A 13611-nucleotide genomic window follows, 5' to 3' on the forward strand; every position below is an offset into this window, starting at 1 on the left:
AGCATGGAGACTGACACGGGGTTCGAACCCCAGGCACCCCTGTTTTGATGTTTTATGTTTGAAATTGTCCATCATAAAACATTTTCAAAAGGACAAAATAGGGTAACTGCATATATCTCACATGGGTTTTCTGAGTATTAAATGAGATAATATATGTCAAAGTGCAATCGTGTCTGGTATATAATACATTTCTGAAAGATATTCATTTCCCCTCTTCTTTCACTTTCAAAATACAGCAGCCTCTCCTCTGTCTCTTTCTCTGTCACACACACACAGACGTGATGTTCTGCAAGAGTTGAATTGCCCCAGTAGGGGTTTGTGAAAGACTTGAGTTCCTCTTTAAAGGAAAATCAATTTGGGTCATCTCCCTTTTCTTTTTGAGAAGCCTGGCTAGAGGTTTATCAATTTTGTTTTTTTCAAAAAACCAACTCTTGGTTTCACTGATCTGCTTTACAGTTTTTTTTTTAGATTCTATGTTGTTTATTTCTGCTCTGATCTTTATTATTTCTCTTCTTCTGCTGGGCTTGGGGTGTCTTTGCTGTTCTGCTTCTATTTCCTTTAGGTGTGCTGTTAAATTTTGTATTTGGGATTTTTCTTGTTTCTTGAAATAGGCCTGGACTGCAATGTATTTTCCTCTCAGGACTGCCTTTGCTTCATCCCAAAGCGTTTGGATTGTTGTATTTTCATTTTCATTTGTTTCCATATATTTTTAAATTTCTTCTCTAATTGCCTGGTTGACCCATTCATTCTTTACTAGGGTGCTCTTTAACCTCCATGCTTTTGGAGGTTTTCCAAACTTTTTCCTGTGGTTGATTTCAAGCTTCATAGCATTGTGGTCTGAAAGTATGCATGGTATGATCTCAATTATTTTATACTTATGAAGGGCTGTTTTGTGAGCCAGTATGTGATCTATCTTGGAGAATGTTCCATGTGCACTCAAAAGAAAGCATATTGTGGTGTATTAAAGTATGTAAAGTAGGTGGAGTATTAAAGTCCCCTGCAATTACCACATTCTTATCAATAAGGTTGCTTAGATAAAATCATATATGAAAATGGAATTATTACAACCAATCCCTCAGAAATACAAGCGATTATCAGAGAAACTATGAAAAACTATATGCCAACAAACTGGACAAGCTGGAAGAAATGGACAAATTCCTAAGCACCCACACACTTCCAAAACTCAAACCGGAAGAAATAGAAAACTTGAACAGACCCATAACCAGCAAAGAAATGGAATCAGTTATCAAATATCTCCCAACAAATAAGAGTCCAGGACCAGATGGCTTCCCAGGGGAATTCTACCACACATTTAAAGCAGAGATAATACGTATCCTTCTCAAGCTGTTCCAAAAAACAAAAACGGAAGGAAAACTTCCAGACTTATTCTATGAAGGCAGCATTACTTTGATTCCTAAACCAGACAGAGACCCAGCAAAAAAGAGAACTACAGGCTAATATCCCTGATGAATATGAATGCAAAAATTCTCGATAAGATTCTAGCAAATCAAATTCAATAGCATATAAAAAGAATTATTCACCATGATCAAGTGGGATTCATTCCTGGGCTGCAGGGCTGGTTCAACATTCACAAATCAATCAGTGTGATACATCACATTAATAAAAGAAGAGATAAGAACCATATGAGCTGTCAATCGATGCAGAAAAAAGCATTTGAAAAAATTCAGCACCCTTTCTTAATAAAAACCCTCCAGAAAGGGTTTTTCTGGGGGGATAGAAGGAACATACTTAAACATCATAAAAGCCATTTATGAAAAGCCCACAGCTAATATCATCCTCAATGGGGAAAAACTGAGAGCTTTCCCCCTGAGGTCAGGAACACGACAGGGATGTCCACTCTCACCGCTGTTGTTTAACATAGTGTTGGAAGTTCTAGCATCAGCAATCAGACAACAAAAGGAAATCAGAGGTATCAAAATTGGCAAAGATGAAGTCAAGCTTTCACTTTTTGCAGATAACATGATATTATACATGGAAAACCCGATAGACTCCACCAAAAGTCTGCTAGAACTGATACATGAATTTAGCAAAGTGGCAGGATACAAAATCAATGTACAGAAATCAGTTGCAATCTTATACACTAATAATGAAGCAACACAAAGACAAATAAAGAAACTGATCCCATTCACAATGGCACCAAGAAGCATAAAATACCTAGGAATAAACCTAACCAAAGAGGTAAAAGATCTGTATGCTGAAAGCTATAGAAAGCTTATGAAGGAAATTAAAGAAGATATAAAGAAATGGAAAAACATTCCATGCTCATGGATTGGAAGAATAAATATTGTTAAAAAGTCAATACTACACAAAGCAATCTATTCATTCATCGCTATCCCAATCAAAATTGCACCAGCATTCTTCTCGAAGCTAGAACAAACAATCCTAAAATTTGTATGGAACCACAAAAGACCCTGAATAGCCAAAGTAATTTTGAAGAAGATGACCAAAGTGGGAGGCATCATAATCCCAGACTTTAGCCTCTACTACAAAGCTGTAATCATCAAGACAGCATGGTACTGGCACAAAAACAGACACATAGACCAATGGAATAGAATAGAAACCCCAGAACTAGACCCACAAAAGTATGGCCAACTAATCTTTGACAAAGCAGGAAAGAATATCCAATGGAAAAAAGACAGTCTCTTCAACAAATGGTGCTGGGAGAACTGGACAGCAACATGCAGAAGGTTGAAACTAGACCACTTTCTCACACCATTCACAAAAACAAACTCAAAATGGATAAAGGACCTGAATGTGAGACAGGAAACCATCAAAACCCTAGAGGAGAAAGCAGGAAAAAACCTCACGGACCTCAGCCACAGCAATTTCTTACTTCACATCCCCAAAGGCAAGGGAATTAAAAGCAAAAATGAACTATTGGGACCTCATGAAGATAAAAAGCTTCTGCACAGCTAAGGAAACAATCAACAAAACTAAAAGGCAACTGACGGAATGGGAAAAGATATTTGCAAATGACATATCAAAGGGCTAGTATCCAAAATCTATAAAGAGCTCACCAAACTCCACACCCGGAAAACAAATAATCCAGTGAAGAAATGGGCAGAAAACATGAATAGACACTTCTCTAAAGAAGACATCCGGATGGCCAACAGGCACATGAAAAGATGCTCAACGTCACTCCTCATCAGGGAAATACAGATCAAAACCACACTCAGATATCACCTCACACCAGTAAGAGTGGCTAAAATGAACAACACAGGAGACTATAGATGCTGGAGAGGATGCGTAGCAACGGGAGCCCTCTTGCACTGTTGGTGGGAGTGCAAACTGGTGCAGCCACTCTGGAAAACAGTGTGGAGGTTCCTCAAAAAATTAAAAATAGACCTGCCCTATGACCCAGCAATAGCACTGCTAGGAATTTACCCAAGGGATACAGGAGTGCTGATGCATAGGGGCACTTGTACCCCAATGTTTATAGCAGCCCTTTCAACAATAGCCAAATTATGGAAAGAGCCTAAATGTCCATCAACTGATGAATGGATAAAGAAATTGTGGTTTATATACACAATGGAGTACTACATGGCAATGAGAAAGAAGGAAATCTGACCTTTTGTAGCAACGTGGATGTAACTGGAGAGTGTGATGCTAAGTGAAATAAGCCATACAGAGAAAGACAGATACCATATGTTTTCACTCTTATGTGGATCCTGAGAAACTTAACAGAAACCCATGGGGGAGGGGAAGGGGGAAAAAAAAAGAGGTTAGAGTGGGAGAGAGCCAAAGCATAAGAGACTCTTAAAAACTGAGAACAAACTGAGGGTTGATGGGGGGTGGGAGGGAGGGGAGGGTGGGTGATGGGTATTGAGGAGGGCACCTTTTGGGATGAGCACTGGGTGTTGTATGGAAACCAATTTGACAATAAATTTCATATTTAAAAAAATAAGGAAAATCAAAGGCTAGTGACTTACAATAATCTTCAAGGGTCTGGAATCTTAGAAATCAGACCTTCCTACTTTGGGAAGGGAATCAACTCTTGAACTCTGTGAGCAATGACCAATATAAAATGGACCACGGATGCCCTGGCAGAACTTTGTGTTTGCAGAGCACCAGGAGGGCCCCAGCTGTGGCTCTCGGGCCCTGGGAGGGATCAAGGCCTATCACAGGCACCAGAGTCAGGCTGCCTGATCGCCAGAGGAAAAGAATCTAAAATGAAACCAAATAATAGCTGCCAATCTTCACCAACTTCCCGAAGAATCCCCTTGTAAAAAAACACAACTTACCTGAGAAGGAGTCTCAACTCCCTGATATTTAGTGCTGGTGGTTTTATCTGTTCGCCGTTCTCCAAAATAATAAAGGCTGTCCTACAGAAAAGGGGGCCACACAATCAAGGTTCATCTGCACGTTCTTTTCCTTGTAAGGCATCCTTAAAAGTTCTGAGGGCACATTATTTCCTTAAGTCAGCAGCCTCTGAGCAGAGGCTGCCCCAAATAAAGTTAACAACAACAAAAAGCCACATGCAGGCTTGTTACACACACACACACACGCACACACACACACACACACACACACGACTGAAACCAAAGTTTCACAAGACAATAGTTACCTGTTGCTATTTTCCATCCTAATCGATTCCATTTTGTGATTAAAAATGCCAGTCACGACCCAATGCAGTTGAGTTTACAGCTCACGGATCGATTGGATCCAGTTTGAAAAACACTGTCCAATACCCATTTTCCTAACCTGTGTGTCTCAAGTTAGGAACAAAGCAGAAGGTGGCGCTAGAGGGCGGGCCACATGGACAATGTGAAGGCCCCTTCTCAGACTGTGGGCCAAGTGGGGAGCAGAACTGCTGGGCGCCCCTGTTCAGTGGGAGCTTCTCAGCAGGATCATGGTGGAACTAAGACTGAGAACCCCACTTTAAGAAATAGAAATAGCCCACCCTCTCTTCGCAGAAATTTCCAGAGGGCACAGACCCCACAGAGAGTGATTATGAGAAGTTAATAACACACAGGAGAGACTTTGTTCTGCGTGGCAAAATGTACCTTTTATCTACCTAGAACCTCTTTATTTTTCTTAAGTTTATTTATTTTTTGAGAGAGAGAATGTGTGTGTGAGCAGGGGAGGAGCAAAGAGAGAGAGAGGGAGAATCCTAAGCAGGCTCCACACCGTCAGCATGGAGTCTGATACGGGGCTTGAACTCACAAACGGTGAGATCATGACCTGAGCTGACACCAAGAGTCGGGCACTTAACCAACTGAGCCACCCAGGCACTCCTACCTACTACTTCTAAGGATGTCTGAAGTCCTTTAGAGAACTTATCAAACCAGTCTTGATATTATTCTTGTGAGGAAGGAGGAAGTCCTCTAACTGGGGGCATAAGAGCGGGGCTGGGATGAGGTGAAGTGAAGGAAGCATTACGATTGTAGAGGTTTTTTTTTTTTTTGCACTTGGACTGCTTGACCCTACCTCATCTTAATTCTGTCCCTATTTGTCCCTGTCTTTATTTACATATTTTATTAGTTTTTAAAAATTTATTTATTTATTTTCAGAGAGACAGCGAGAGCAAGTGCAAGCAGGAAGGGGCGGAGAGAGGAGAGGGGGGGAGAGAGAATCCCAAGCAGGGTTCGTGCTGTCAGCACAGAGCCTGACTTGGGGCTCAAGCCCACAAACCGTGAGATCATGCATGACCTGAGCCAAAATCAAGAGCCGAACACTTAACCAAAGGAGCCACCCAGGTGCGCCTGAGCCGTCTTTATTTAAAATGTTAGAATTATTGGCGTGCCTGGGTGGCTCAGTAGGTTGAGTGTCTGACTCTTGGCTTCAGCTCAAGTCATGATCTCAAGGTCACAGCATTGAGCCTCACGTGGAGCCTGCTTGAGATTCTTTCCCTCTGCCCCCCTCCCCTGCTCTCTCACTCGCTCTCTAAAATAAAAAATATTTAAATAAAATAAAATGTTGGGTATTATTATATATATCATGGATTTTTTTGCATTAATTTTGATCATTAAAAATAATGCATTAGGTTATTTATCTTAATTACTGAAAATTTTGGCATTCCCTTAAATTTTGTGCCTGAAGTGAGTGTTTCACTGACCTCACTCTAGTCCTGGCCCAGAGTTAAGAAGCACCTGGGTCAGTTACTAACCAGTGCGAGTTAAACAAGGAAGTATCAAAACCAGGCTTTCTAATAACTGCTTCCCCAATTACAACTTTGTTAAGCGCCACAACTCAAAGAATCATCTTAACGTCCTACCAGTGAGGTTTCAGAACTATCGAACTCAATCAGCATAAGACAGAGCCTGCGGTCACATCTTTCGTACCTCTGCAGTTGTAAATATTTCACTGGCAATAAGGCAGGCACAAGCCATCGTTCCAGTTCTTCCTGGAAAAGAAAAGAAGTCCATGAGCCATTGTTCGTGGCAGTACTTGGTATAAAAATGCTGTCATGAATATTCAGAGAGCTCAGTTTGGATTGATTTTCTTTCGCTCTGAAAGTGCTTGTTGAAAATGTTTCAATTCAGGAATAGGCAAAGCTGTTTCGTGGGTCTGGAGCTGTCCCTGGAATTCTGACCTGTGCGCAGGGACACACATGTGCACGCATGTACTGTTTTTGAGTCACTACGGCTGGGGATCACAGCTGCAGGCAGAGGCAGTGGGTCTATTCTGGGACTCGGAAGCTAAAGAGCTACTTACCAATTAAGAGCTAATTATACACTCTGTTTTTCTAACTAACCTGAGTGAAAGTACCTATAAAAGATAAAACGTGATCAGAACCCAAAACATGACAAAGCATTTACAACATCCATTTTTCCTTCTATTTTTGAGTTGTTTTTTTTTTAATGTTTATTTATTTTGAGAGAGAGAGAGAGCAAGCGAGCGAGCATGAGCAGGGAAGGGGGAGGGGCAGAGAGAGAGGGAGACACAGAATCCAAAGCAGACTCTGGGCTCTGAGCTGTCAGCACAGCTCATGAACCACAAGATCATGAACTGAACTGAAGTCAGACGCTCAACCAACTGAGCCACCCAGGCACCCCTATTTTTAAGTGTGTTACCAAACACGTAAGAAAGTAAAGAGAATAGTATAATGAACCCCCATATATCTGTTCCCCAGAGTATATCATATTGCTGTACTTTTCTCTCTCCTCTTCCCTCCCTTCTTCCCTCTCCCCGTTTTTCTTTCTTTTTTCTATAGCATTTTATTTTTAATGTTCATTCACTTTTGAGACAGAGAGAGACAGAGCATGAATGGGGTAGGGGCAGAGAGAGAGGGAGACACAGAATCAGAAGCAGGCTCCAGACTCTGAGCTGTCAGCACAGAGCCCGATGTGGGGCTTGAACTCACTGCGAGATCATGACCTGAGCGGAAGTCAGATGCTTAGTGGACTGAGTCACCCAGGCGCCCCTCTTCTATAGCATTTTAAAGCAAACCCTTGACTTCAGTCATTTCATCCTCAAAGTTTCTTATGTTTTATTCTAATTTATATTTTTGTCCCGCTATACAAAATTTGTTTTAAAAAATATGTTGCTTCTTTTATTTCCACAGTTACTTGTAGTTTTTGTCTTAGCCAGTGCGTGCTGAACTTACTTTATGTAATTTCAAACTTACCTTTTTAACTTGAGATACATTCTATTTTCTATTCGATTCCTTTTTTTTAATGACCCAAACTTATTTTGCAAGTCATAGTTTGAAAAACATTCTAAGCCAAGTACTTCTTAAAAAAAGACTATAACTTTTTTTTAAAAGTTTAGAGACAGAGTGCAAGTTGGGGAGGGAGCAAAGGGAGGGAAAGGGAGGGAAGGAGGGAAAGAGAGAGAGAGAGAGAGAGAGAGAGAGAGAGAGAATCTTAAGGAGGCTGCATGCTGCATATGGGGATCCCACAACCCTGGGATCACTACCTGAACTGAAATCAAGAGTCAGACGCTCAGCCAACTGAGTCATCCAGGCTCCCCCCCAAAAAAGACTTGGTACCACCCAATGCTATGATACATAAAGGCTTCTTGCTAAAGGAAATCCTGACTATTAACACCCCAGCTCTCAGTGGTATAGACTGTTAACATTTCGATTCTGGAGGACATCTCTGGATGTCTATACTGGTATCTTCCCATCTGAAAAACATTTTTGCAGATTTCATGCCCTTGTGGTTGTGTACAACCAAAGACACAGTAGATGCCCTCTCATCCAGTCAAGTCAGGTAGAGCAGGGAATCATGAAAATGATTGTATGAAAAGTACTACCTTTAATACTTAATTTTAACTTCAAACATAAACTTATGCTTATTCACTAACCTTCTGATACTGGACAGAGGTTTTAACTTTTTAAATATGTGTCTCCCCAGTTGGAATTCTTTCTTGGAAAGGCCAGGCCTGTGGTAGAAACCACTGTATCATCTATAATTTCTAATTTCAGATTCTTTAAAGCAATCTGGGTAGAGAAGCCTCTTAGATTTTACTGCTGGGGTTTTTCTCCCCATGTTTTATATGAGTCTCACTTGCACTTTTTCAAGCTTATTTATTTTGAGAGAGAGGGAGGGGCAGGGGAGGAGCAGAGAGGGAGAGGGAGAGGGAGAATCCCAAGCAGGCTCCACACTGTCAGCACAGAGCCTGATGCAGGGCTCGATCCCACAACCATGAGACCATGGCCTGGGCTGAAACCAAGGATCGGATGCTTAACAGACTGAGCCACCCAGGTGCCCCTAGTCTTACTTGCATTTCATTCAGCTGCAATTTTTATTGTAGCCGCTCAACTTCATTGAACCTTCTTGAAACTTCCAACTAAGGGCTCATAAAATTATAGCTTTCTGTTCACTCTGCCATTTTACAGATCTATGTAATATTTAATTCTTTGGCAGAAGCATAATAACAAGTAGAAGTGACAGACACTGGTGGAAGAACAAACACGCAGGCACGCTAAATTGAAGCTTACTAGTTGCAAGTTTTCAAGATGCCAGGGAACACCACAGGTGTGTTTATAAAGGGAATGGAGACTATTCACCAAGTTGGTTAGAGGGAGTCTGCGAGAGAGCCTTTGTTCTCCTGAAGTCAGCAGAAGCATCTTGCATCTCTAAATGCAATACAGTACTGGCTTTCATAATTATGACTAACACTTGGGTAATACTTTACAGGTCTCATATAATCTTTACAACAATTTTGTGAGGTAAATACCCTGCATAAGGAGGGCGAAACTGAGGTTCTACACATTGAAGCAACTTTCACATTGTCAAAGACATCTTAATACCAGTTTATATGATCTTTTACAACAGTCCTTAAACTTTATTCTTTCTCAGCTGCATCCATTACCCTCCCTACAATGTGCAATTTATACTCTATATTCTGGAATTTGTAAGCAGAGACTGAGGCAATGTTCCTGACCCCAGCTGTGTGTGTGTGTGTGTGTGTGTGTGCGTGCGCGCATGTGTCCCTTAGAGCTGCTTAAAGCACCTAACATGTAGCTAAAAGAGGAGAGTTCCAGTCCAAGATGGCGTCATAGGAAGATCCTGAACTCACCTCGTATTTGGACACAACAAATCTGCACCTATTTAAGCACAGTTCCACCTGCAGAAGAACCAAGGGCTGAAGGAACAGCTCCCGCTGCTCACAAGATAGAGAGACCACACAGAGAACAGCAAGAGAGAGGGAGACGTGGTAATGAAGGGACTCCCCACCCCCAACACTGCAAACTGTGGTGGGGAGGGATGGTACTGAGGGACCGAGCAGATTCATCTGCCCCAGGGCAGAGAAAAAGACTAAAAGAGAAACCAGTAGGGCATCTGGGTGGCAGTTGAGTCTGACTCTCGTTTTCAGCTCAGATCATGCATCCCAGCGTCATAGGATCCAGCCCTGCATTAGGCTCTATGCTGAGCATGGAGCCTACTTGAGATTCTGTCTGTCTGTCTCTCCCTCCCTCCCTCTGCCCTACTCTCTCTCTTCCTCTGCCCTACTCTCTCTCTTTCTCCCTCTGCCCTACTCACTCACTTTCTCTCTCTCTCTCTCTCCCTCTCTCCCTCCACCCTACTCTCTCTCTCTCTCCCTCCACCCTACTCTCTCTCTCTCTCCCTCCGCCCTACTCTCTTTCTCCCTCTGCCCTACTCACTTTCTCTCTCTCTCCCTCCCTCTCTCCCTCCACCCTACTCTCTCTCTCTCCCTCCGCCCTACTCCCTCTCTTCCCTCTGCCCTACTCTCTCTCTCTTCCCTCTGCCCTACTCTTTCTCCCTCTGCCCTACTCACTTTCTCTCTCTCTCTCCCTCTGCCCTACTCTCTCTCTCTTCCTCTGCCCTACTCTCTCTTTCTCCCTCTGCCCTACTCACTTTCTCTCTCTCCCTCCCTCCCTCCACCCTACTCTCTCTCTCCCTCTCTCCCTCCACCCTACTCTCTCTCTCTCCCTCCGCCCTACTCACTCACTTTCTCTCTCTCTCTCTCTCCCTCTGCCCTACTCTCTCTCTCCCTCTGCCCTACTCTTTCTCCCTCTGCCCTACTCACTCTCTCTCTCTCTCAAAAAAATTAAAAAAAAAAAGAGAGAGAAACTAGTATACAAAAGATCCAGTCCCACAACTTCTCCCAAACAATGGGAGACCTGCTGGAACTCTCTCAGGGTCAGAGAAGCTGGTAAGCGACACAGTTTCTGCTTCCCCTCCACCTTGATACTGGGAATAGTAGCAGTGTACGGGTGCCCTAGATGTCCTGCCACCTCAGTGAGCCCCAGGCCACTAATCCACTCCAGCCCCAGCTGTCCCACCAAGGCAGCCCCAGTGTTATATGCACCGGGACACCCCTGGTTAGCGCTCACTACAACTCTGGCTGTTGTGCCAAGGTGATACAGATGCAAAGCACCGCAGAACACAGGCTTGCACCATTTCAGCTTCAGGCAGCTTGTTAAAGCTCTGTTAATGCAGAGCACTCGGGGATCTCCCAATTTGTACCTGCTTCAGCTCCAGTCACCCTGCCAGAGCACCCCTCCATGGGGGCACCCCTGGATACTGACTTGCACCCACTTCAGCTTCAACTGTCCTTCCAGGACACCCTCTGCATGGAGAGCCCCAGGACTGCCCTGGCGTGCACACTCAGTTCAGCTACAGCTGTCCTGTTAGGGCATCTCCTGGGAAGAGTACCGCTGGCCTGCATGCCACCTTAACTCAGCCACTCCAGTCCCCTACCTGGAGTGTCCTGGGACCCCCAGCTTGTGCCTCAGCTCCAGGACCTAGAGTGAAGGGCACCTTCTACACAGACAGCCCCAGGATCCCTCCGGTTGCACCTATGGCTGCACCAATGGCCCCAGCCATTCTGCCAAGGACCCTCTGCGTGGAGAGCCCAGAGACTCCCTGGATTACACTCACTTCAGCCTCGCCATTCTGTCAGGATGCCCTCTGTGCAGGGAGCCCAGGGTCTGCCCTGGCCAAGGCCTATTATAGCTCTGGCCATGCTGCCAGGACAGTCGAGCATGGAGTGTTCTGGGACTCACAGCCCAGGCCCTTCACAGGTCCAGTCAGCCAAAGTCACCAGGCACACACAGTCTACGCAGGGAACGACCGTACACAAGACCATCCCTTCAAAATTTAGAAGAAGTAGCTGTGTTGCCTAATTCGTGGGAACAAATGCAGAAAGTCAAGTGAAATGAGGAGACAGAGGAGCATCCTGTAAACAAAAGGGTAAGACAAAGCCTTGGGAAAAGAACTAAATGAGACAGATATAAGCAATATGCCTGATAAAGAGTTTAAAGTCATAATCATAAAGATGCTTATTGTACTGGAGAGAAGAGCGAAAGAACGCCTTGATAACTTCAACAAAGAGAAAGAAAACAAAAAAGCCCAAACTAGAGTTGAAAACACAATAATTGAAATGAAAAATTCACTAGTGGGAATCACCAGATTAGCAGACGCAGAAGAACAGATCAGTGACCTGGGAGACGTGGTAATGGAAAACACACAGGCTGAACGCAATTAAGAAAATTTTTAAAAAATGAGTAGGTTAAGGGATCCCCCGGATGACATCAAGAAAACAAACATTCACATTTTGGGGTCCCAGAAAGAGAAAAGAAAGGAGCAGAAAACTTATTTGAAGAAATAATAGCTGAAAACCTCCTTAATCTGAGGAAGGAACCAGACATCTAGGTCCAGGAAGCAGAGAGAGTTCCAAACAAGACGCACCCAAGGAGGTCCACATCACAGCACATAATAATTAAAATGTTGAATGTTAAAGATACAGAGAATTTTAGGGGCGCCTGGGTGGCTTCAGTTGGCTGAGCTCCTGACTTCAGCTCAGGTCATGATCTCGCGGTTCGTGAGTTTGAACCCTGAGTCAGGCTCTCTGCTGTCAGCATGGAGCCCACTTTGGATCCTCTGTCCCTTTCTCTCTGCCCCTCCCCTGCTCATGCTCTCTCTCTCTTTCTCTCTCTCAAAAATAAACTTAAAAAAGATAATTTTAAAAGTAGCAAGTAAGAAGCAAAAAATTATGTACAAGGGAAACCCCATAAGACTATCAGCTGATTTTTTGGCAGAAATTTTGCAGCCCAGAAGGGAATGACATGATATTTTCAAAGAGCTTGAGAGGGAAAAAAAAACCTACAGTGAAGAATATTCTGCCCAGCAAGGTTATCATTCAGAACTGAATGAGAAATAGAGAGTTTCTCAGGTAAGCCAAAGTTAAAGGAGTTCATCACCACTAAACTGGCCTTATAAGAAATTTTAAAGGGACTTAAGTGGAAGAGAAAAAGGCAATAATTAGAATTAAGAATATTATGAATAAAAAGTTGTAAATATGATAACATATACATAAAACATGGAGTGAGGAGTAAAAAAGTTATTTTAGAATGTGTTTGAGCTTAAGTGACCATCAGTTCAATACAGACTGTTATACCCTTGGGATGTTATACGTGAACCTCGTGGTAAATACAACCCCAAACCTATAATAGATACAGAAAAAATAAAGAGAAAGAAAGCTAGGGGCACGTGGGTGGCTCAGTCAGTTAAGTGTCCGACCTGGGCTCAGGTCATGATCTCATAGCTCATGGCTTCGAGTCCTGTGTCAGGATCTGTGCTGACAGCTCGGGGCCTGAAGCTTGCTTCGGATTCTGTGTCTCCCTCTCTCTCTGCCCCTCCCTCCCACAAGTACTCTGTCTCTCTCTCTCTCTCTCAAAAAAGTAAACATTAAAAAAATTTTTTTTAAAAAGAGAAAGTTAAGCATAACACTAAAAAGTTATAATCACAGGAAAGAGAAAAAGGGAAGAATAAAGGAACAGAGAAATACTATAAAAACAATTTAAAAAATTTAAAAATAGTAATAAGTACATGCCTATCAATAATTACTGTAAATATAAATGACCTAAATGCTCCAATCATAAGTCATAGGGTGACAGAATGGAAAAACCAGACGCATCTATATGCTTCCTACAAGGGACTCGGTTCAGACCTAAAGTCACATACAGACTGGCAGTCAAAAGATGGAAAAAGATATTCGGTGCAAATGGAAACAAACAAAAAGCTGGGGTAGCAGTACTCATACCAGACAAAACAGACATTAAAATAAACACTGTAATAAGACACAGAAAAAGGGCATTACATAATGATAAATGGGTCAATCCAACAAGAGGACATAACGATTGTAAATATCCACGCACCCAACATTGGAGCAGTTAAA

General features: G+C 42.9%; 1 protein-coding gene across 9 annotated transcripts in view; it reads right to left on the reverse strand.

Annotated features, from left to right (window-relative positions):
- The window catches only part of LOC122200466 (phosphatidylinositol 3,4,5-trisphosphate 3-phosphatase TPTE2-like), a 165449-nt gene that overhangs the window by 24101 nt on the left and 127737 nt on the right, over positions 1-13611 (reverse strand). For all 9 annotated transcript variants that reach the window (XR_006193979.1, XM_042906550.1, XM_042906476.1 and 6 more), the window contains 2 exons: positions 6303-6364; positions 4263-4343 (listed from right to left, as the gene is read on the reverse strand). Coding sequence is in view for 8 of the 9 variants with exons in the window: in XM_042906550.1 (XP_042762484.1) it covers positions 4263-4343; positions 6303-6364 (143 nt within the window). In the remaining variant the exon portion in view is untranslated. The remainder of the gene's footprint in view (positions 1-4262; positions 4344-6302; positions 6365-13611) is intronic.

This window comes from Panthera leo, chromosome A1 (genome assembly GCF_018350215.1).
Source record: "Panthera leo isolate Ple1 chromosome A1, P.leo_Ple1_pat1.1, whole genome shotgun sequence".
In the NCBI taxonomy this organism is placed as follows: domain Eukaryota; kingdom Metazoa; phylum Chordata; class Mammalia; order Carnivora; family Felidae; genus Panthera; species Panthera leo.